This window comes from Acanthochromis polyacanthus, chromosome 12 (assembly GCF_021347895.1).
Source record: "Acanthochromis polyacanthus isolate Apoly-LR-REF ecotype Palm Island chromosome 12, KAUST_Apoly_ChrSc, whole genome shotgun sequence".
NCBI classification, from domain to species: domain Eukaryota; kingdom Metazoa; phylum Chordata; class Actinopteri; family Pomacentridae; genus Acanthochromis; species Acanthochromis polyacanthus.
Window position 1 is genome coordinate 5,690,017 of NC_067124.1, and position 21,864 is coordinate 5,711,880.

A 21,864-nucleotide genomic window follows, 5' to 3' on the forward strand; every position below is an offset into this window, starting at 1 on the left:
CCATCAATCAATCATTTCCTGATTCCACATTGGAGCTTATGTGCAACAGCAAGCCACAGTGAAAGGCAGTAAATTAATTTAATGTCTACATCACAGCTTCTTTTTCACATGTGCTCCTCAGACCTAAAAGCTGCACTAATCAGCATTTTTATAATACAACCTTACACGTGAGCATGTGGAATGTGAAAGAGGCAGTTCAAAATGAGAAGCCCATAGACAATAACCACCAACTCTGCTGCTCCTATCAGCTCGATGAAGCATCTCAGAGCCTTTCAACATACTGATCTGGTTTTACATCCCTACATCTAACCATTTTCACCAGTTCTGCCTCCAGACGTTGTGTTCAGCAAAAAAATCTTTAACAAACCCATTTTGCATTACATGCCCTGCACCACACAGCAGCTGAAGTTCGATCAGCTGGTGGGCACAGCAGAAGACTGAGCTGCAGGGTTCTGTCCTAAACAAAATGGATCACTGCACCATCGAAGTCCCACTCTTTTTGTGGATTCAATCCCGAAAACCTCATATTTATATATAGGACTCACATAGGATATATTTAGGATTTTTTCCTAATAATTAATCGATCTGTCTAGAATTCATGGATCTATGAAGTCCGAGCCTCTCTCATCACCGACCTCTCTCTATTGGCTGCAGCGGGAGCACACCAGACCACACAACTCTGTTCAAACACTGTAAACCCATTATAAAATGGCAAATTGTAATATTGGGGAAACTCAACCATACATGTTCGACCTGCAAACTGACTGTATAGAAGAAAGTTCTTCCCCACAGGTGAAGGGGTTGTTTCTTTGGATCGGTTATTTATGAGACCACCAATCCTTGTTTTTGAGACTGTATTCACTGCACTATAGTTTTAAACTAGAGATGTTTCACCATGGTATCGATTGCTTATTTCGTCACTTTGTTTTACATACAAAAAATACCTTATGGGCATGTCAACAGCATTAAAAAGTTGGTTTATATCCTTGGTGGTATTCAGGTCTCACACCCTTATTCTGAAGCACTACATAAATATGTTGAAAAATTTGAATTGCATTCGCAGCTCTCAGTTGCGGAGCCCCTCTGGTGACATGGTAAAAAAAAATAATTGTGGCCACAATATAGCTACAACATGTGCACGAAATACTAATTCGTTCCCAAAAAATACTCGCGCAAATCAAGCGCACCATCTCTACAACATGCAATAATCTGTGTATAACCCATACCTACATGATGTTCCAAAGGTGAGTGTCTTTTCCTTGCTGTTCTTGTCAGTATCTTGTTATCCTGCATTTAGGCAGTTATTCATTTAGGCCTGTGTTTGATACTTTGTTGCAACGGGTAGCCTATCTGCTGACGTGTCACCTGATTTACAAACTTTTTATCCTCATCCAGTTACTTACATGTTGTTTTGTTGTGCTAATATGTAGCCGTAAACTCGTGTCTGTAGGAGCTGCAGCCCTGCACACATATCAGGACACTTCTCAGGAACAGCTGAGGGGTGTAGGCATACTACTAAGCGAGGTATGTTGAGCATAAAACCAGAGTTTTCTATGTCATGAAGGTGTCTGTTTTAGATTCTGATCACTGATAAGCAGTGGTGTTTCCATACATGCTCTGAAGCTTGAAGAAGAGTCATACAAGCTCGAAGCTTCAAACCACTGAAGTTCCAAGGTTCCGAGGCTTTGAACCATCGAAGCTCCGAGGCATGGAAGCTTGGAACCACCAAAGCTTGAATCACTGAAGCACTGAGGCTCCGAAGCTTCGAATCACTGCTTCAGGAAGAGTGACACAAGCTCCGAAGCCTCAGTCTCATTTGGCCATGATAGGCTACAAGTTCCCTTGGCAATGTATACAGTGAGCACTACCGTAACTGCACGGCTTCATCCAGTAGCATTATTAAACGCTGCAGTTCATATAGCCTATCTATTCCCTCAGCTGAGAGTCTGACACACATGATGCTACTTTCAAAGGAGATGCTCAGTGGAAAAAGGCCCTTTTTAAGATCATTTCAAGCTGAAACTCTGAACAGAATGTGGTCCGGACCAGGTTTGGTCTGCAGCATAAGTTAGCATGGTGATCTAGCCAGGTCAAAACAGAGACACCTTTGTGACAGAAGACTCTGGTTTTATGCTCAACATACCTCGCTTAGTAGTATGTCTACACCCCCCAGCTGTTCTTGAGAAGTGTCCTGATATGTGTGTAGGGCTACAACTGCTACAGACACAAATGAGTTTAAAGCTACACATTAGCACAACAAAACAACGTGTAGTAACAGGATGAGGATATAAAGTTTGTAAATCGGGTGACACGTCAGCAGGCTACATGTTGCAACAACGTGTCAAACATAGGCCTAAATAAATAACTTCCTAAATGCAGGATAGCAAGATATGGACTAGAACAGCTAAGAAAAGACACTCATTTTAGGAACGTCATGTTGGCACTGTTGCCAACTCCTCAGTAAGGAAAGTCGCTATTGGCTGTTCTAAAAGTCGCTAGAAGTCGCTAAATGACGTCATCTCCTAATTTGCATATTTTCCAGTTTGCATGTAATCAACGTTGTAGGAGAGAGGAATAACGTTGTGGAAGAGACCAAAAAGTGAGTCTAAAACAACCAAAATATTTTTTGTACTAGAGGCTAAATGCTGTGGTTTATTTTAGTATGACAGTGAAAAAACATTTTCATTTATATTCCGCTCCGTAAGTCTGGATGGGATCTGTAGTGACTTTGCGCATGCTCGATTCATCTGCCGTCTGGCCACGGAGGGATGTGTCCTCTAATCAGACACTGGGACTGCTGTGGGGTTACTGGACTGACAGCCTGTGCTTTGAGACGGGGAGGAGCTCACAGCAGCACCTGCTGCTCTCTGAAAACAGTAACTGCAGAATGATCCAAGTTTTCCTGTCAGAGTCTCCAAAACGGCAGAAAAAGTCGCTAGATTTGTCGCTAGTCGCTTTTGACAAAAAAAGTCGCTAGGACGCTTTGGAAAGTCGCTAGATTTAGCAAGAAAGTCGCTAAGTTGGCAACACTGCATGTAGGTATGGGCTGTACACAGATTATCGCAGGGTGGAGAGATGGTGTGCTTGATTTGCTTACTCATCTGTCCAGGAATGATATTAATAGTATCAGTTAGGATTTCGTGTGCACGTTATAGCTATTTCCTGGCCACAAATTAGTATTTTGTGCGAACGAATTAGTATTTCGTGCGCACGTCATAGGTATATTGTGGCCACTTTTTTTTTACCATGTCACCAGAGGGGCTCCGTACACAGTGACTTTGAGCCATATTTTTGTCTTCTGTGGTGCAGTCCTATAGTAAATCAGCACAATGCAAATTACGGCAGTGCAATATCCAAAATAAAGCAACTTCTCCCAGCTCAACTGTGGATATACTGCCTGGAGGAAACCGGGCTCTCACTGGAGACACGTGACTTGCAGTGTTATTTAAACTCCTTTTAATATGCTGTCCACCTGGCACCTTTACACATCACATTTCCCTTCATCCATTTAATTTGAATTAAATAGTAAGACTGCTGCAGGAGAGTGGGGGTGGTTTTATGATATCAGGCACCATACTGCATTGTGTCGAACAGTTGGGCTCAGTTCATTTGAACACTGTACCTGCCAAACGAGAACAAAGAGGCAATAAATGTGGTGTGACAACGTGTCTCTTTTTTTTTATCCAATTAACAAAATTTATGAGAAATTAAAGAACGGATTCTGTCAATTTTAATTTTAGTAATGGCTACAATGATGATTCAACATGGTGGTAGGCTGCTTTTGGGAGCCCTGGGTGTTCTCATATAAGGAGAATGTGGTTAGTGGCTCATTTGGCAGGCCAGAGGAGCCCTGTGATGGTGACTGACCCTGAGGGATGTCTCTGAGACGAGCGCTCCACACATGAATATATTACACACCATATGCACCGAGTTACAGAAAGATCCACATCCAAAAAAAATCAACTGCAATGCAGTCCTTCCTGACAACATCTGGCCAACAAGACCTTGAAGAATAATTTTAGTGAAAAAATACAGTCTACACCACTGTGATACAGCCCTGAAACTGGGCCAGTGATGTCACATGAGCCTGAAAATTTACTTGTTTTCAACCTACCTCATCAAAGCCGCTGTCCTCTTTCTTGAAAGCTGCAAAGAGAAGAAAGAGAGCCAGAATCAGACACAGCCTGTATTGACATGTTTTGAAGAATGAGCACAATAAAAGGTATAATGGTAGAGATGCAGCACGCCACAGGACCTCATCACTGCGGGGAAATTTGGCAGGAAAACATCCTCATGTGCTCATTAAGGCAGTGCAGGTGTAGGAGCTGGAGGGGAGATCACTGGTCCTGGTGACACTCACGTTTCTCAAGTGTGAGTGTTATCAGGGGAGGGCAAACAGCAGAAAAGCTGTCAACTTTTATGGGCATCTTTTAGCAAACACTGTGATTTTACAATCTAAGCGTGTTAATTTATCACATTTTATGACACAGATAATACACACTCATACTGTTGAGGGAGTATTTACAACACGGCATTGTATCTCCATGAAACACTTTGAAAAAGTAATTCGTGGAGCAGTGACACACACTGAAATTGCTATTACGGCTATGACGTACAGCAGGGCATCTCTGTCTCCCAGAAATTACGACTCCACACAGCTAAACTGTTTCCCAGAGACATTTAGGTGCAGCATCATTGCTGACTGGATCACCTTCAGTAGCAGCATTTCTTTAAATGAGATAAGCTCTACATTCATATACTGCATCAAAGTCAGTAGAAGGTGGGTGGGGTGGATGGAGGGTGCACAAGCACTCAAAGATCACAGCATAGACTGGACTGCTAAAGTTTGGGAAACAAAAAGATTCAGGTAAAAATTAGGGAAAGATAGTGTTTTGGGCAAAATGTAAATGGCCTTTTGTTTGCGAATTTCAGTAGAGCACCATCTTTCTGGAACTTTTACTGAGTGTGCCCCAGTGCCTAAGAATACCCATACATCTTTGAGCTCACTTTACTACGGCTGAGTATTTATAATATACTTTTTAAGAATCAGTTAGAAGTCGGGATCAACCGGTATGAGGGGTTTGGGCCAATATCAATGCCAACTACTGGAAATAAATAAAGACCGATACCCAATATTTAGAACTGATGTACATTAAATTGCATGCTTTAACAACATGTTACAGAAGGAACCTATCATTCTAGGTTTCCTCATTGATAAGGGAGACTATAACTGAGTAAAATCGAGATAGGAGTGATTAAATCAGGATGCTCTGCTCTGTACATGTGAGATTGATGGATTTGTCTCCTGCAGTTCCATCTGTTGTTCTCTACATCTTAATGCTTCACTGTTCTATCACTTTCATTGCCCACTAAGGTTCATATCTTAAAGCATTATTAATTATAGTTTACCAGACTGTGTTTCAGGAGTAAACTGGGGCTGCCTTCCATCTTAGCTGCTAGCTGTTCGCGGAGCCTTAGCCACTGTGAAAGTAACTAATTTGTAGCTTATGGCAACAGCCTGCATTTCCTGTTCAGTTTTTGTAGTCCTGCACCACACAGTGTCTACAGACAGAGAGAGGTGGCTGCATCAGACCTGAAGCAGCGCACTTAATTGATCAATAAAGTCAATAATTGGAAAAATGTCAAATACTGGCCACAAGAATCAACCAGACTGACATCAGTCTCTCACTAGTTACAAAGTGACTTATATGAGATCATCCAAGTTACACAGTGTTGCCAGCAGAGTAAGTGTAATCATCACAGATGTGTGATGCACATATTTTACCAGTGCTGACAAACAGAGCTCTTCCAAATACTTTCTGCTGTAGCGGTAATGCTTTCTCACATGTCAATTGGATTCATTTATTTTAGTAGAAAAGATTTGTTTATAGACATGTTGCACTTGATTTTCCTGTGGATGAAATAGCAGTTGGTCTAACATCATGTGAAATAACCCAGTGAACTTAATGGAAAGCAAACAGCCTGTGGTGCTGCCGTGCAAAGAGAGGTCATCCTGCAAGCACAAGTCAGGGTCAAGAAAACCCATTAACGTTGAAGGAGGTAACGACATACAAAGAGCAAAGAGGCCCTGAGATCATGCTGCACAAACTGAAGTAAAATCGAATGCCACAGTCTGAATGTTTCAGGTCATTTATAGGTTTAAAAAAAACAAAAAAAACACCAAGTTCCTCTCAACCAGAATCATCTCTTGAATTGTCAGGGTTGTAATATTCCAAAAAATAGCACTGAAGTTTTTTGGGGGTTTCCCTCCTTTCTTTATTTTTTCTGAATTATTTAATGTAAAATATGATGAATGCAATGGTCTGTTGTAAAGAGGATATGCTGAAAAAAAAAATCAGGATTGTAAAAAAAACAAAAACAAATGGTAGATCCAAATCGATGCTGACATCTGACTGGGATCCTCATATTCATTTGAGGGGAGGACTTTATTTCATTTGCCATCAATATTTTTCATATTTATGCAAGGCTGGGAGGTGGGAGTAAACATCACTGCAATACAGCTCAATTGCTTGTGCAGCTTTGATTTCTAAATCACTCTCACAGCACAAGGAGCTCGAGGAGAGTATTATTAATAGCTAAATTATTTATTTTTGTGATTACCTCCTCGTGATGACTATGCTTGTGTCTAATGAGAAAGGCGGTACAGATGGCTAAAAGAGAGGGAGCTCTCAGGGGGCCGCTTCCTGCTAGAATGACTTATTTATGTCAGAGTGAGTGGTTGGAAGTATTGTCAGTCCAGCAAGTGAGCTGTTAAACCACTGCTTCCTTCACCTCAGAGGGCCAGTGCACACACATTCCCCAAAGAATAGACACTCCACATAGAATCATCAGAGCCACAAATCCACACTCGGTATCCTCGATCAGTCTGCAGCTAGACGGTGAAGCTCCTGGTTCACGTCATGGTTTAGTGTTCACAGAACAAGTTGTTTTAGGTTAAATGTTTGTGATTACAGTCCCCTGTGTATTTTTTTTAAACTATTGAATAAACACTTCCTAAATGTACTTTTTTCTGATCAGTACTGTTATTTTTAATACATCAATGTCAAAAAAGACTTAGCACATATTTATGTTATTCCTCACATTCAAATTTCAAATTAAATCCAAATGTGTGACTATATTTAGCAATAAAAGCTGCAATTACTACATCGGAACTAAGAGACTATCAGAGGAACATAAATGTGCTTGTAGTTTAACAGTAACTTCCAACAATTCTGTCAGCCAAAATGTATGTTATTTTATTCCCACCCTCTCATCCCTACTCTCACCCAACCGTTTGAGGCAGATGGCTGCCTTCCCTAAACCTGGTTCTGTCGTTCTGCTGAGGTTTTTCTGTTCCTTCCACCGTCGCTCATAGGGAATCTAAAGGCATCATTGTATTGTTGGGTTCTCTGTTCTCTGTTTATAATTCGTAAGGCCTGTACCTGACTATGCTAAGCACTTTGAGATGACAGATGTTCTGCACTATAGAAATACAATTGAATTAAACTGACTGCCAAAACCCACCAAGCTACTGATTATCTACATCATTTATTTACATGACAAATCGTTCTATTGGTGTTTCTTAGCCACTTGCTTGTGCTCACACTCACTGAAAACTGGTACACATATAAGTGATAATTAAAGCAATAGTTCAACATTTTAAAAATATGTTTTTCTCATTGCTATGCAGGGTTAGCTGAGGTGACTGGTACTAGAGTGCAAATGCATTGCCTGTATTTTTTTGCATGTACAAATATAAAGACATTTTGGAAACAAAACCATCAGATAAAACATCTTTTCAAAGATCCTTTATTTGAGCTGCAGATTAAGAACACCCAGTAAAAGCAGTGTCAAAACATTCTGATTTTGATGCCTTGAGATGCTGTTAGAGGATTGTTGTTCAATGCAAATAAACTAGATTAATTCCAAGGGAGCATGCACAAAATAATAGACTTTCTAAAGTAAAACATTTAAAGGAAACTTAAATAGCCACAAAACAAAAAGGCAGACTATTTTGTCCAAACTCACTGTAAAGCAAGACCAGAAAAACCCATAACACCTCATTACTGCTTCTACAGCTTCCTCTCACTTGAAGGAATTTGTCTTTTGATCAAAGTCATGCAGGAACATTAAGAAGCCAAACCTGTCTCTCATACAAAGAACGGATCTGTGAAGGTGTTTTCAGTGCTAATTTAAAATCAGAGATGTGCTGAGGGATAAATCCACCAAACACAACTCTTCCCAGTGTTTTATCTACAGAATAAAGAACCAAAACTCTGATGAGGTGTATTTATAGCTGACATAATATTAGACGTATTTACCCTTTATTTATCCAAAGTTGATTCACACATGCTATTTTCCAGGAGCACCACATTCACAATTCAATTGTTACTGGGGTTTTTTTCCATTTCAGTTGAATTGTAGCCTGATTTGATCACAAGACACTTATATTGATACTCAGGTCAGTAGTCATAGAAAAGTGGAAAAACTGGAGGTTTTGAAGCCAAATTAAAGCATTATCATTATAAGATTAACATTTGGGGGGAAATGAAAATCCAAGTAAAATTTAAAAAATACAATGGGAATAATAACTAACACGAATCAGAAAAGAGTCAGACTTTTTAAAAGACCTAACAATATTCAGCCTACAAATAATATTCCTGTGCACGTATGAGATTATTGGCTCATGGTGTGTGTGGCTGACATCACTTTACATTGCAGTAAAAGTTAAGCCGAGTTAAACTGCCCTCCCATCGAGGCACTGATCCAGAGCTCTCTCATGAATCTGATTCCAATACCTCAACCCACAGTGTTTGCTAAAACTGAGTAGCAATCTAAAAGTAGAACATAGTTTTTCTTGGACTGAAAACCTTGAGGATATTCCTATACTATTGGATATTTACCAAGTTGCATGGAGTTCTCCAAATTGTTGATTCAATATGTATCCGACACGCTGAAATAACAGCTGTAGTAACTACTGAATCTGGCCTACTTTACTTTTTACAAGGTACTTGACCCAAATGCTGCAGGACCTGGTTCAAACCTGTCATCTGAAAAGCTTAAATACTACATACATTGAACTAAAAGAAAGCTTCTGCTTAAACTGATGTGAGGGTATTAGCTAAAGGGAAGACATGTCACTGTGGTTGGTGCTGTTGCAGCTACAGAAAAACTGTTTAATGAGATTGCAGAGTAGAGCTTCTGGCTTAAAGAATGGATGTCAGTTGGGAACAGTTGACATCAAGGCACGAGCAATGATTTTACCTTGTGAATGTGCAGTGTTGGAACTGCATTTGGGTCATTCCAGGTGAAATGACCAGATATTCCTTGGGGGTGTTGCTGCACCATCTTCAAATTAGTCCTAAATTTGCATGCCATTAGATAGTCACAAAAGTACTTTCTATGCAAAATTGTAGGCCTGTAGCTCAAATAGTTTCTGAGTTGTGGGGGTCTGAAATTTTCAGAATTTGGGCTATAAAAAGCCTCGCCACCGTTTTTTGCATCTTTAAGTGGTTATTTCTCAGCATCTAGACATACCAGAGAGCTGTCAACATTACACTTTTTGAAGGTAGTCACCTTTAACAACTAACATTTCAAAAAGAACAAAACATACATAATACTACCATTGGAATGACTACTAATACTTGTATCCCAATTTAAAGTACTGAAAAGCAAAAAAATGTAATGCCCATTTTGTGTGATAAGGTCTAGTTTAGAGCCATACCTGTAGATATCATGACATGTTGACACCCATTTGCAATGCATACATGTAGTTATAACATACACATACAAATTACATGTACTCACTTGAATTCGGGGAGCTCTGTAGTAGTTCATGGTTGATTAATTTAAAAATACAACAATAATGTTGAATTTTACAGTATCAGTGCAGTGGGATTAAACATGTTAAATTTAATTGTACAATGTCATCTTTCAAGCAAAAGAACCTATACCTAAGTTATAACTTAGGTATACCTAAGTTATAACATTACACTTTTTGAAGCTAGTCACCTTTAACAACTAACATTTCAAAAAGAACAAAACATACATTAGCCTAGCCACGCTAGACCCATGTTCTGAAGGCACAAGGGTCTAGGGAAGCTCGACAGGGAGGGAGGCAGGCTAAATGGTTGTCTATCAAATCCCTCTGCAGCAATTGGGTAGGTATACAACCAATCAACGCAACGAATAGGCTGATACAATAATATTCCTGTGCACCGGCGGATTGTGGCTAAGTCCCATTAGCTTCCCAACCAGCGGAGCCGCGGAGCCAACTGGTATATTAAGGATTTGCCATATCCCGTCGGCATAAGTCCAAATACGTCTTTCTTCTCAATGAAACACTTCAGTGCCATCCTTTGTTTATCTTTCAAGTTGAATTTTAGCTTCAAAACTTTAAGGGCTGTGGCCAAAGCCAAGTCGAAAGATAACCGTTTATTGTGCGGCAGTTGTTTCTGTCAGAATCGTCACGCCTCTGTCGTCACTTAGTTACGCCCGCCTTCTGACTCTACACTTCATGGTGATTGGTCCGGCCAGTTTTAGGAGAATCCAGCCTCGAGCCTTATGGAGGGTAACTAGACCCACCCCGGCAGAGAATTAAATTCGTTGCCGTGGGTTGTCTAGCGCGGCTAGGCTAAACATACATAATACTACCATTGGAATGACTACTAATACTTGTATCCCAATTTAAAGTACTGAAAAGCAAAGAACGATTTTGAGATTACCCATGCCATTTTGAGTAAGAATATCTCAGTAACTACAAATTTAACCCTGCTGCTTTTTTGTACAGTGATAGAAGACAGATGGAACTGTCTTGTAGAAAAATTTGGGGACTCTGGTACCTGTCCCACACTGAGATCTTTGCCACCAAAAATAGCCAATTAAAAATCTCGTCCAACTTTGGGAGCTCATATTTTCCAAACTGAGGTACCTAGAAAGCTCCAGTTTGCTAAGTTATCACACAAGTTTGTGTAGAATGGAATCCAGGGGTGTTAGAACACTTCTGTGCAGTATTTCTAGTACTTTCAAGTCTCAAACCCCACTCGTGAGTAGGTATCTCTTAATTTTTAGCATTTTTAGCAAGCCCCCATGGCCTGGAAACACCTGGGGATGTTTGTGGGGCACTAGCCACATGTAGAGGCCTTGTTTACCAACTCACAGCTCTCTGGTATGTCTAGAGGCTGAGAAATAACCACTTAAAGATGAAAAAAAAAAAACCCTGGCGAGGCTTTTTATAGCCCAAATTCTGAAAATTCAGACCCCCACAACTCAGAAACTATTTGAGCTACAGGCCTACAATTTTGCATAGAAAGTATTTTTGTGACTATCTAATGGCATGCAAATTTAGGACTAATTTGAAAATGGTGCGGCAACCATCATCTGGTGAAACCACACGGAATGACCCATTTCAGTCATCTGTCACTTGTAAAACCTACTATAAATCAATCCAAGTGTCTACACAGGCGGTGTGACAGCCATTACCGAAGTCATCGCCCAAAAGGTGGGTGACCTAAAATTACCACTGACCCTAAGCCAGGTATATTAAGACTGCACGTCACCATGCATTGGGGGAAGCTAAATTATAGCAAAAATGGGCCCTTCCATCTTGTGCTGATGACATATTAATATAAGTCCACTACTAGGGCTGACTTTAGGCTTACTAGTTGCAATAACAATTATTAAGAAATGCTAACCATCTAGTAAGCTAGTTACATATCAATAACTTTTTCCTCATAAACTAGTTGTACTTTTAGTTTGGTATTGAGGACTGAACAGAAAGTGAGTTTGTGACATCACATTGCCATCTCTCCATTAACAGCCTGGTTGCCACTGACACTATTGGTCCAAGATGGCAGACCCTTCATGAGTTAATTTGGCTTCACTTATGGGGAGCTATCACACCATCCATCGTTATATATAGTCTATAGTTTGAACGCATCCTGTGTAGATACGGATAGATCACTGCTGTGAACCATCTGTGAGAATCTGTGATATCCACAATCCTTACAGCGGAAATTTAGCAGTCTCACTGAACTGAAGGAGAAAAATAAGTTTTCTTTCTACACCGATGTTTGGTGAGTGCAGTCTTAATCACACATTAACATGTTGATGATGCAGCCACACTCTGATCTCCTGGCCACTGAACAGCTGTTGGGGGTTAATTGCCTTGCTCAAGGGCACCTCATTGGGAGTAATGAGGGAGGAAAAACCTCTGTTAGTTAATTCACCTCAATACATAGATTCATCCAGCAGGGTGACGGTCATCAGTATAAAAACAAACTGTCACTGCAAAGCTATAGATAGATAGATAGATAGATAGATAGATAGATAGATAGATAGATAGATAGATAGATAGATAGATAGATAGATAGATAGATAGATAGATAGATAGATAGATAGATAGATAGATAGATAGATAGATAGATAGATAGATAGATAGATTCTTAATTTGCATACTAATGTGACAGTCCAGTCTGATCACCAGCCAAGTGTGGTCAACCTCTATCAAGCAGCACTTGCTATAGGAAAGTGGTTTGTCTTGGAGGAATTCCTTTGATATACTATTCCTACCAACAGGCCAGAGTACTGCGAGAATTAGCAGATACAACTGAACCATTAACACTTTTTGATCTTGCTGCTGTGATGGGACCAGGACAATCTGGTCAGGTGACCTCAGGGCACTGGAGGGTTGATGCACCTTAACATGGTCAGACAAATATTCTGAAGCCAGTCCATTCAGACATAAAACACATAAAAGAATTTTAAAATCAATTCTGAACTTAACCAGAAGCCAGTGAAGTGAGGAAAACACCGGCGCTATGTGCTCACGCTTCTCTGTCCCGGTTAAGAGACGAGCTGCTGCATTTCAAACAAGCTGCAGACACTTGAGTTCTGACTGATCAATGCCGACGCACAGGAAGTTACAATAGTTCAAGCATGTAATAAAAGCATGGATAACTTTTTCTAGATCATTCCTTCTTAGGTAGGGTTTGACTTTGGCTAGAAGCCGAAGCTGAAAGAAGTTAGTCTTGACCACTAAGCTGATCTGCTTGTCTAATTTAAACGGCCCATCAATAATAACACCAAGATTACTTGCCTGCGATCGTATCTAAGGTGTTAGTGGGCCAAGGGAGCTGGCAAGGACCTGGACTACATCAGGGCAATCGAACAGGACAATCTCAGTTTTGTTTTGATTTAATTTAAGAAATTTAAGTCCATCCATGTTATAATATCCCTCATGCAATTAAACACAGCATGAAGAGATTACTTAGAAGAGACCTTTAATGGCAACTACACCTGCACATCATCAGCGAAGCAATGAAAAGGAATATCATGCTTCCTAAATACTGACCACAGGGGCAGTATATAAAGGAAGAACAGTAGAAGGCCCCGAACTGACCCATGGGTTACCCCGTAGGTCAGAGGGGCCACTGAGGAGGCAATCCTCGACTCTTTCTTCATCTATTTAAAATACAGTAATGATGATGTGATTTTAAATACACTAAAAACTCAATCATCAGCACATCTGACCTCACTATTCAGAAAAGGCTGAGAAACGACGCAACTGTCCCTTAGCCAGGTTTGAGGCTGTTAAAAATGAAAATATCCACAAAGCATTATGCTGCACTGTACCATAATTTGACATGCAACACAGTCTTGTCCACTGGGACCCGTTGGACCAACACTGCTACAAGGACATAAACAATACGGCTGGCTCTCAAATGTGCTTTGTTAAAGCATCCGTGGGGCAGAGCGAGAGCCCGATCAATGCTCAGATGTGTTGATTTAGATGAGAGGAAAGATGGCCAATAGGAGACGTGCATCAGCACAACGGAAAAGTCAATGCCAATCTTTCTTTCTCCCACAACATCGACCCGAACTCACTTCTGTTCATTTCTCATCTTTCCTTATAGGTTGCATCCGGCTATTCATTCTCTACACACACTGTTTCAAAGGCCACTGAACTCTGTGAAAATCTCTGCTGAGCACTGCATGTGTGCGTTTGTGTGTGTGTGTGCGCTTGAGTGTGTGTAGAATAAAGGAAAGGAGATAGAAATACAGAATGAGATATGATAGGTGCACCTTTTACAACCAATGATGTGGTTGTGAGTGGGTTACAAGGTTACTCTATGCCATTGTTACTATAGTAGTGATGCACTGATGCGGATTTTCAGGGACGATAACAATACATTTAAGGTTACATAACAGTAATATTCAGCCTTCACCAATTCTCAAATGTTAAAATATATGAACATATTCTGAAATTTTTGATAATGTATTTTGTAAACAAATGTTCATTCAGCTAATTCATAGAGATCAAATGTTAGCACAACACGCCCTGTATATCTGTGTGAAATATCATCATTGTGGAACAAGCAGGGACATGGAGTTGATGGGTAGACCAGTCAAAGACAGCACACTTTTACAAGTTTATTATGGGTTTCTTGCCCAACAGCTGTCTGATTTATTACACCTATTGTCTATGCATAAAGAGCGTTGTCATCGTCAAATCAACTAAACTATAACCTAAAGTCAGTGTTAGCTGTGTCCGTTGTGCTCTCTGTGTGTAGGGAGCTCAGCCTGGTCCTTGAGTAAACCACCAAAAACACAGAGAAAAGAGCAGAAGGGAAAGAGGCAAAAATCACCACTTAGAAGCGGTCAATCAAGTTTTAGCAGCCTTTCTATTACTTAGGGATGGATTATAAGACGACTGGCCCCTGGGAGCAGATGTGTAAAATGCTCCCACACTTAAAGCTCAAGAGGAACAAAACAGCTACAAACACAGCTGGAGTTCTGCATGTCTGTCTGGCTGTTTTGTGTTTTTCTGTGGTCCTGTAGCATGTCTTCCCTGTCATTCTGTTGCATTTGATGTGTCTTTGTGTTATTTTTTTGTCTGCTTGTGCTGAGCTGTCCTTTTTTCTAAAATTGGTTTGCATCTCTTTCTGTTTTTTGGGGGTTTTTTTTGAGTGTCTTTAAAGTTATTCGCCTCTTTTTGCAGCTATTTTGCATCCATCTGTGGATATTTTGCATCTGCTTTTGTTTGTTCTCTTTATTTTGTATCATTGTGTGTCCAGTTGTTTTGTGTCGACTCGTGTTCTTTTCTGCTCTTTTCCTTGGTCTAGATCTCTTGCTGGTCAGTCTGTTGGTTTGTGAATTGCATTTCCATGTTGTTGCAGTCTTTTGGACTCCCTTTGTCATTGTTTTGTGTCGCTATGCAGTCATTTCATTGACCTTCTATCAAAGATCGTTAACTGTTACTACAATCAGAAGTTCTGGTTTACAGGCTCTACGGCAGTTGGGCTCTTGTAGATCCTTTTAGTGGTCCTTCTATGGCATTAATGGACATAATTATCAGCTGAAATCCAGTAATATACACATAGATTTATTACTTTTGACCAATAATATATTGCCCATTGATACATCATACATCCCTATTTACTAGATGAGAACCATGACTCCAGCTGAGATTGATATCCCTGTGAAAATGAGACAGAAGAAGAAAGAATATGGCCAGTAAAAATGAATAAAAGAAAATATAAATAAATAAATAAATACATACATGAATACAGACTTCAGTTGTACACAATTAAACCAGAACTGAACAGAGAGCATGAAGAGGCTCCTAGTGCTGATAGTCATCTGTCCATTGCTGTACGGAGCACATCAATAAACAATTTTGGTTGGTCTGGCAAAAAAGTCAGAAGAATCCGAAGACATCGCCTACAACCAGTTCACAGAGTTTCCTGGTATTTTATACAGTGAACAATTGATATTTCAATGGAAAAATACAGCCTTATTATTTAATAATCATTTAGATGTGTTAAAAGCTACAAGACATCACAAGTTATGCACACAGGATGTTGATTACAACAGCTAAAGATGAGCTAAACACTATGTTTAAGAATATTTATTGAAAAAAGCTTCTGTCAATTGTTTAAGATAATAATTGAATATTAGATATTTGTATATACTGATGTCTCTCGCCAAACCTATTTAGATTAAAGCTCCTTTTTGTACAATCGTTAATTAATAAAGCTTTGGTTTTTTTATATGCTGTAACATTTCAGTTGACGTACTGATGGATGGCGGTATTTAGGTTTGTATGCATTGCAAGATCAACCAGCCTAAACATCAGCACCTTCAAAATAATATTTAATGACTATGAAAACCCTATGAAGGACGTACCAATGCCAGTCTTACAGCTAAGTAACAGAGAAGTGTGATAAGGGTGTAAAATGTTTTATAAACGGTCACTTTCTATTTCTGTCTCAAACCTTCTCTTCAGGTTGCCAATCTTTAATCTTTCTCTTGATTACTTTGTTTTACACAATAACAAACATATTATTTTGACATGCTGGTACTAAAAGAAAAAACATTTCAGTGATTTCTGGCATTCAAGAAATCAAAATAATAATGGAGCCAATCAGCAGATTAATTCATAACAAAGATTATTTCTTTCTAGAAGATAAAAACAGCAAATACATATTTCTAATATTCCAGCTCAACTTTAAAAGTTTTCAAATTAAGTGGACCTGCAGCTAATGGCCGTTTTCTTTGTCAACAATTTTCAACTTCATTGGTAAATAAATCAATAATTTTGTTTGTAAAGCAGAGTATTGTGACCAATGTCCAAAGTGGCAGCTTTTGAATGTCTTCTTTTTGACCAGTCCAAACTCCAAAGATTGCACTCATTCTGATATAATACTGCAAAAATCAACACATCCTCAACTGAAATGAGCAGTTATTAGAGGATGAAAATACTTGTCAGTGCTCTGTCTGTTATGGTTTTAGTTCTGATGGTAAAAGATGCAGTCAAGAAAACACAAAGTGTGTGGTTTTCTTACATGCAAGAACAAAAATGTCATCTGAGTCCCTGTAAATGTGTTTCAGTTTACACTGAGGTCAAGCAAATCCTACACAAGAGATGAGAAGTGATTAGATGTGGATGATGGTGCCAATGTATGTCTACAAGAATGCTGATTTTAATGGAAAACACTGGACCAGAACTGGACAATCAAATACAAATTGCTGTTCTCTAGACAGTTTCTAAACTTGACAGACTGTGTGTTTCTATGAATCTGTCAGTCCTCCCACAGGACTGTACAGTGCTGAAGGAAACGTGAACAAGCCGAGCTGATGTGTGTTTTCCATGGCTGCTAACCCCAAACTGTGACCAGACATCACCTCAGTAGGAAGCAGCAGTCTGAGCTGCTGCTGTTGCTGGAGACATTTCACAACTATCAATGTGCACAAAGGGCTGGAAAATGGGGAAAACGCGTCCCGTTACTCACCGATACTCCTGAAACTCTCAGACAAAGTTCTCCTCAACTTTTTCATTTTGCCGATTTTCTCCGCGGGCTGGGAGGCTGGCATCAGGTCGCACATTCTGATTTTTTTTCTTCTTCCACCGACTTTGGCAGCGGACTGGCAGCGGACTGGCTGTGGTTTGAAGCGGGGAAGGAGGACCGGTGCTCGGCAGCCTTGCGGGGCTTCTTCAGCCCAGCTGCAGCGCGCTGGCAAACACAGGAAACGGAGCCTCAACGGCTTTCACTTCTCTCATCAACTAGTGAGAACAAATGCCTTCTTGAGATTCCCTCTAGACTGCAACTACATTTCCAAAGAGGCAGTAAAAGTCCGTGGTGAAGCTTAGGCATCCAAACTGCAAACCGTGCGGAATTCGCTACGCCTTTCTGTTGCGCCTTTTTTTTTTTTTTTTTTTTTGGTTAGATACTAAAAAATCATGAGCTCTAGCTCTGACTTCTCTTTCTTTTCTCAGCGTCCCAGTCGCTCCCAGCTCCACCGCAATCTAGATGTCATTTTTGGGATTCTCTCTCTGGTTTCGACCTCCCAGACCCCGCCCTGGGTGCGGGGATTGGTGGACTCCCGGGGTGCGCTGGCTTTCTATTGGCTCCGATGACTGCCCGTCAAAGAGGCAGCGCCGCCCTGCAATGTGTTGCAGGAGGAGGAATATTTTCCTGGGGAACCAGATTGATGTCGGTGCTCCTGCTGGAGAGTGCTGCCCTCTGCGAGACCCGGTCATTGTGGGCAGGTCGAGGTGCATCCGCAAACATTCGCTTCATCAGCGTTATTCTTGGTTTCACCTTCCACGGCTGCTCGTTTACATTTACAAACCTGAGCAGTCCAGGCTCCGCTGGGATCTTTATTTGATCTGTTTAATATACTAGTAATCGAAATGATTTACTGCATAAAACACACAAGAATCACTTTGAAGTCTGGTGATGTACACTTCATAAATAGAATCATTATTTGAGCATCATCCTACATTTGGTTAAAAATATATGCTCATATAAAATCATTACTGTGGCATCATTTTTTTATCATAATAATACTCTCTTGAAAACAGATATTTTCCTGTCCTCTGTCCCCCTCATTCTTTGCAAAAACTGAGCAGCTGCCTGATGATAATATCCAGCAGCCTACTTCTCCCACAATATCATCATAGTTTGTCAGTTAACTTGCACTAGAATATAATAGGGATTGAGGAGAGCTGTGGGATTAAAGCTAAACGAGCTATCCAAACCCTGCATCAATAATCTAAATCCTGCTGCAGAAAGCTCATGGGCTCTACTCTGCTCCTGTCATGCGTCTTTATGTGCTTAGATGGCATCTCCAATTTGATCATGTCTGTGCTGCAGTCTCCACAGCAGCCGCAGGAGTGTTTCAAAGGCATCAGAGGAACAGCGGTGCAGCGGTGTATATGAACCTTAGCATGTCTCTGTGTTTGGTTGTGGGCCTGCAAGCATCTCAGGAATGCAGAGGGCTGAAATGTTTTCATACTGCTGCCTAATTGCTTTGACTGGGGCGCAGGAATAATGGAGACAAATGCACAGCGTGATTAGTTTGAATTGGTCCTTCATTATAGTGCGTTTGGTAACAATGCATGCACACACTGAACAGCACACTTTTGTTCTGCCCCGCCAAGGCAAAACGCCGTAGCCACAGATTAGTTCCACCTGAGTTTAGACCAGAGTTGCTCTTTTGGCATCCTACCTTACCATAGAAAGTAATGATAGAGATTATTACAGCGATGTGGGACACTTCCTGCAGGACATGTTCACAGTATATTTCAGTATGAAACCAATAAATTATAGCCACAGCCAATAGCATTCTTCAATCTCAAATGTATTCTCTAATCATATCAGAAAAGATCAATTAGATTTAACAGAGAAATAATGGCAAATATAAACATGCTCCTCCTTATTTTCTGAATTAAAATGCTTTTGCTATTTTAAAAAACTGGTAGATCTATCTTTCCATCTCTGCAATGCAGAAAATTAAACAATATGTCAAGCCAGCAACAGACTATTGTTACTCCACCAAGGAATGTGGTGGAGTTATGTGATGATTGGCGTTTGTTTCTCTGTGTGTTTGTCTGTTAGCATTACTCAAAACAGACTAACATATTTTGGATGAAATTCTCACAGAAGGTCAGAAAAGACACAAGTAATTAGATTTTGGCAGTGATGCAGCTTATAGTCTGGATCCATGGATTTGTTAAAGATTTCTGTATCATTGCGAGATAACAGCACGGCGTCACTGTAACCATGACAACAAGTGAACACTACGTTAGCTGCCTGCTGACAATAACATGATTGTGATCCTACTACAAATCCACCGCAGCGGACCACAAAATTTTTAAAGATTTTATCCGTCAGAAATCATACAAGGACCAAGCAGCCTTGGTGGAGTACTGCACTCTCTGAGCTCTTTTCTTTTTGTTGCTTATATTAATTGCTAATTTAATTGTTAATTAATGAATGAATCATGCATTTTAAATGAGTCAACTGATTCAAAACATTATGGTATATGTTTGATTGTCATGCAATCACATGACACACCAGGTTTGATTGAATAGTAAATGAATTCATAGGCGTCTGCCAGATTCAGATTCAGACAATTGGATCTCATGTGTCCCACATAACAGCTGTCATTAACTCTTTCATTTTTTGTGAAAATAACATGGAATTCATTAGAACTACAAACTTTATAAATGTTTCCTGATATTAAATTACCCAGTGTGATGCTCCACATTCTGAGTAACAGAATTTTTCATTTCTTTTGCAAAACCAAGATAAACTGCAGGTAAGGTTAAGAGTGTCTAACTGTGAATGCATCCATGATGTAAACACAGACTACAACAGTATCTATAGGTTTTATTTTGGTTTTCATTCCATTTGGCTCTGTGGCAGTCTTTAGAACATTCTGCTTTACAGTCCTTTATTTACAGATTATATCTTTTGTAGATATTAAATGTGTGTCTGTTACAGTTTAACTAAAATTCTTTTAAAAGTTAAAGTCTTGTTTTACTATTTGAATGTTTTCCTACTTATTGCTTGTACAGTCTAAAAAAGACATCATCATGGTGTGAAACCCTGATTACATCTAGTTTATTAAAAGAAACTTAAACAGTCAGACATGTAATTCTTCCATTAAAATGCTGATGATAAATGCTAAAGCTTGCTATATAGCCTAGCAGGCTGAGGTAACTGTGCATGCTGGCGGCAGCAGATGGCAGTGAGGTAACCGAGTGGGAATCCAGTCAGGTAATGGAAGGAGCTGCTCTGCTGCAGTAACCACCCCCTGGAGGCTGTTTGCAGACATGTGAGAAATCAATGAGCATCTACTTGGTTAAACACAGAGCTTGAAGAAGTCATGCACAGAGGTGGATGCCCTGAAACAACTATAAAATAAACACGCAAAAGTCCAGTATTCAAAATCTTTAAGATATGACAGAAGAAAGAGCCTGTTGCATAACTTATTATTATAGATTTAATCTTTAGGTTCATACTAATGTATATATACTTAGGCAGCATTTTATTGTTGCAACTCTGTGCAACTAAATTTAATTACTTTAGATACAATTAGGTATTTTCATACAGTGATTGTATACTCACATTGTAAAGTACCTGTGATCAAGTGGAATCATCTCATCTTTATTCATTTATTCACATTTCATTCAGCCTATTTTAAATATTTAGGTTCAGTCAGAATTTCTGCTTTTTATGTTCAGATTTCAAAAACTCACATTCATACTTTTATTTGACTTATTTGAACTTGAAATAATGAGCTAAACATATAAACTATGGAGAGTTAAAAGAAAGACAAATAACATATTAGCAACATTTTTAAACAGACTTTTAGGTTCAAAAATGACTAACTTAACAGATTTGAAGTTAACGTATAAGACAATGGTGTAATATTTGTTCAAGATAAGAGTTGGTGGTTTTAGAAGAACAAATTGAATATTTTGACTTAATGTAACATTTTAAGGAAGACTTTTCAAAAATTTTAAAGGGACAGAAAACAAAAGACAACATTCAAGACATACAAAGTTGCTTTTCACTGATGTGAATATTTGACCTATCTGAGCCTAAAATTTGTAATAAGGCTTGCATTTTATGGTCACCAAGCAAATAACCTCTAATATTCTTATTTACCTTATTTCTAATGTAATGTCTTAATCTAAAAATTAAATGGCAGCAAAAGCTGTCAGATAAATGTAGCTCAGTAAAAATGCAATATTTCTGTCTGAAATGTGGTGTAGTAGATACGGAAAGTAGCAGACATCCTCAAGTACAATCACAACGAATAGTTCAACCTGAAAGTACAGTAAAGGTATGTAGACACATTCCATCACTGAATTCTTTGGCTGATGCTCAGGCAAGTGACTGTATTAATTCTGTTTGTATTAGCACATACAGACAAAATTCCACCAAGTCAAACAACACAGTAAGTATGGTTCTTTAAAAAAAAAAGTTTCTTTCAGATTTCTATTTTGTCCAAACTCACATCAGTTGCTGACATCTCTGCAGTTCAGCATCACCCCGTCTTCTTCATCCTGTG

At 39.5% G+C, this 21,864-nt stretch overlaps 1 protein-coding gene and 1 long non-coding RNA gene across 2 annotated transcripts in view; one reads left to right on the plus strand and one right to left on the minus strand.

Annotated features, from left to right (window-relative positions):
• cdk14 (cyclin-dependent kinase 14) overlaps positions 1–17,783 on the minus strand; it is a 247,189-nt gene extending 229,406 nt beyond the window's left edge. Inside the window, exons 1-2 of the mRNA XM_051956814.1 lie at positions 17,292–17,783; positions 4,115–4,146 (exon numbers count right to left, since the gene is read on the minus strand). Coding sequence (XP_051812774.1) covers positions 4,115–4,146; positions 17,292–17,385 — 126 coding nt within the window. The 5' untranslated portion in view covers positions 17,386–17,783. The remainder of the gene's footprint in view (positions 1–4,114; positions 4,147–17,291) is intronic.
• LOC127536449 (uncharacterized) overlaps positions 1–21,864 on the plus strand; it is a 333,094-nt gene that overhangs the window by 113,624 nt on the left and 197,606 nt on the right. The window lies entirely within an intron of this gene.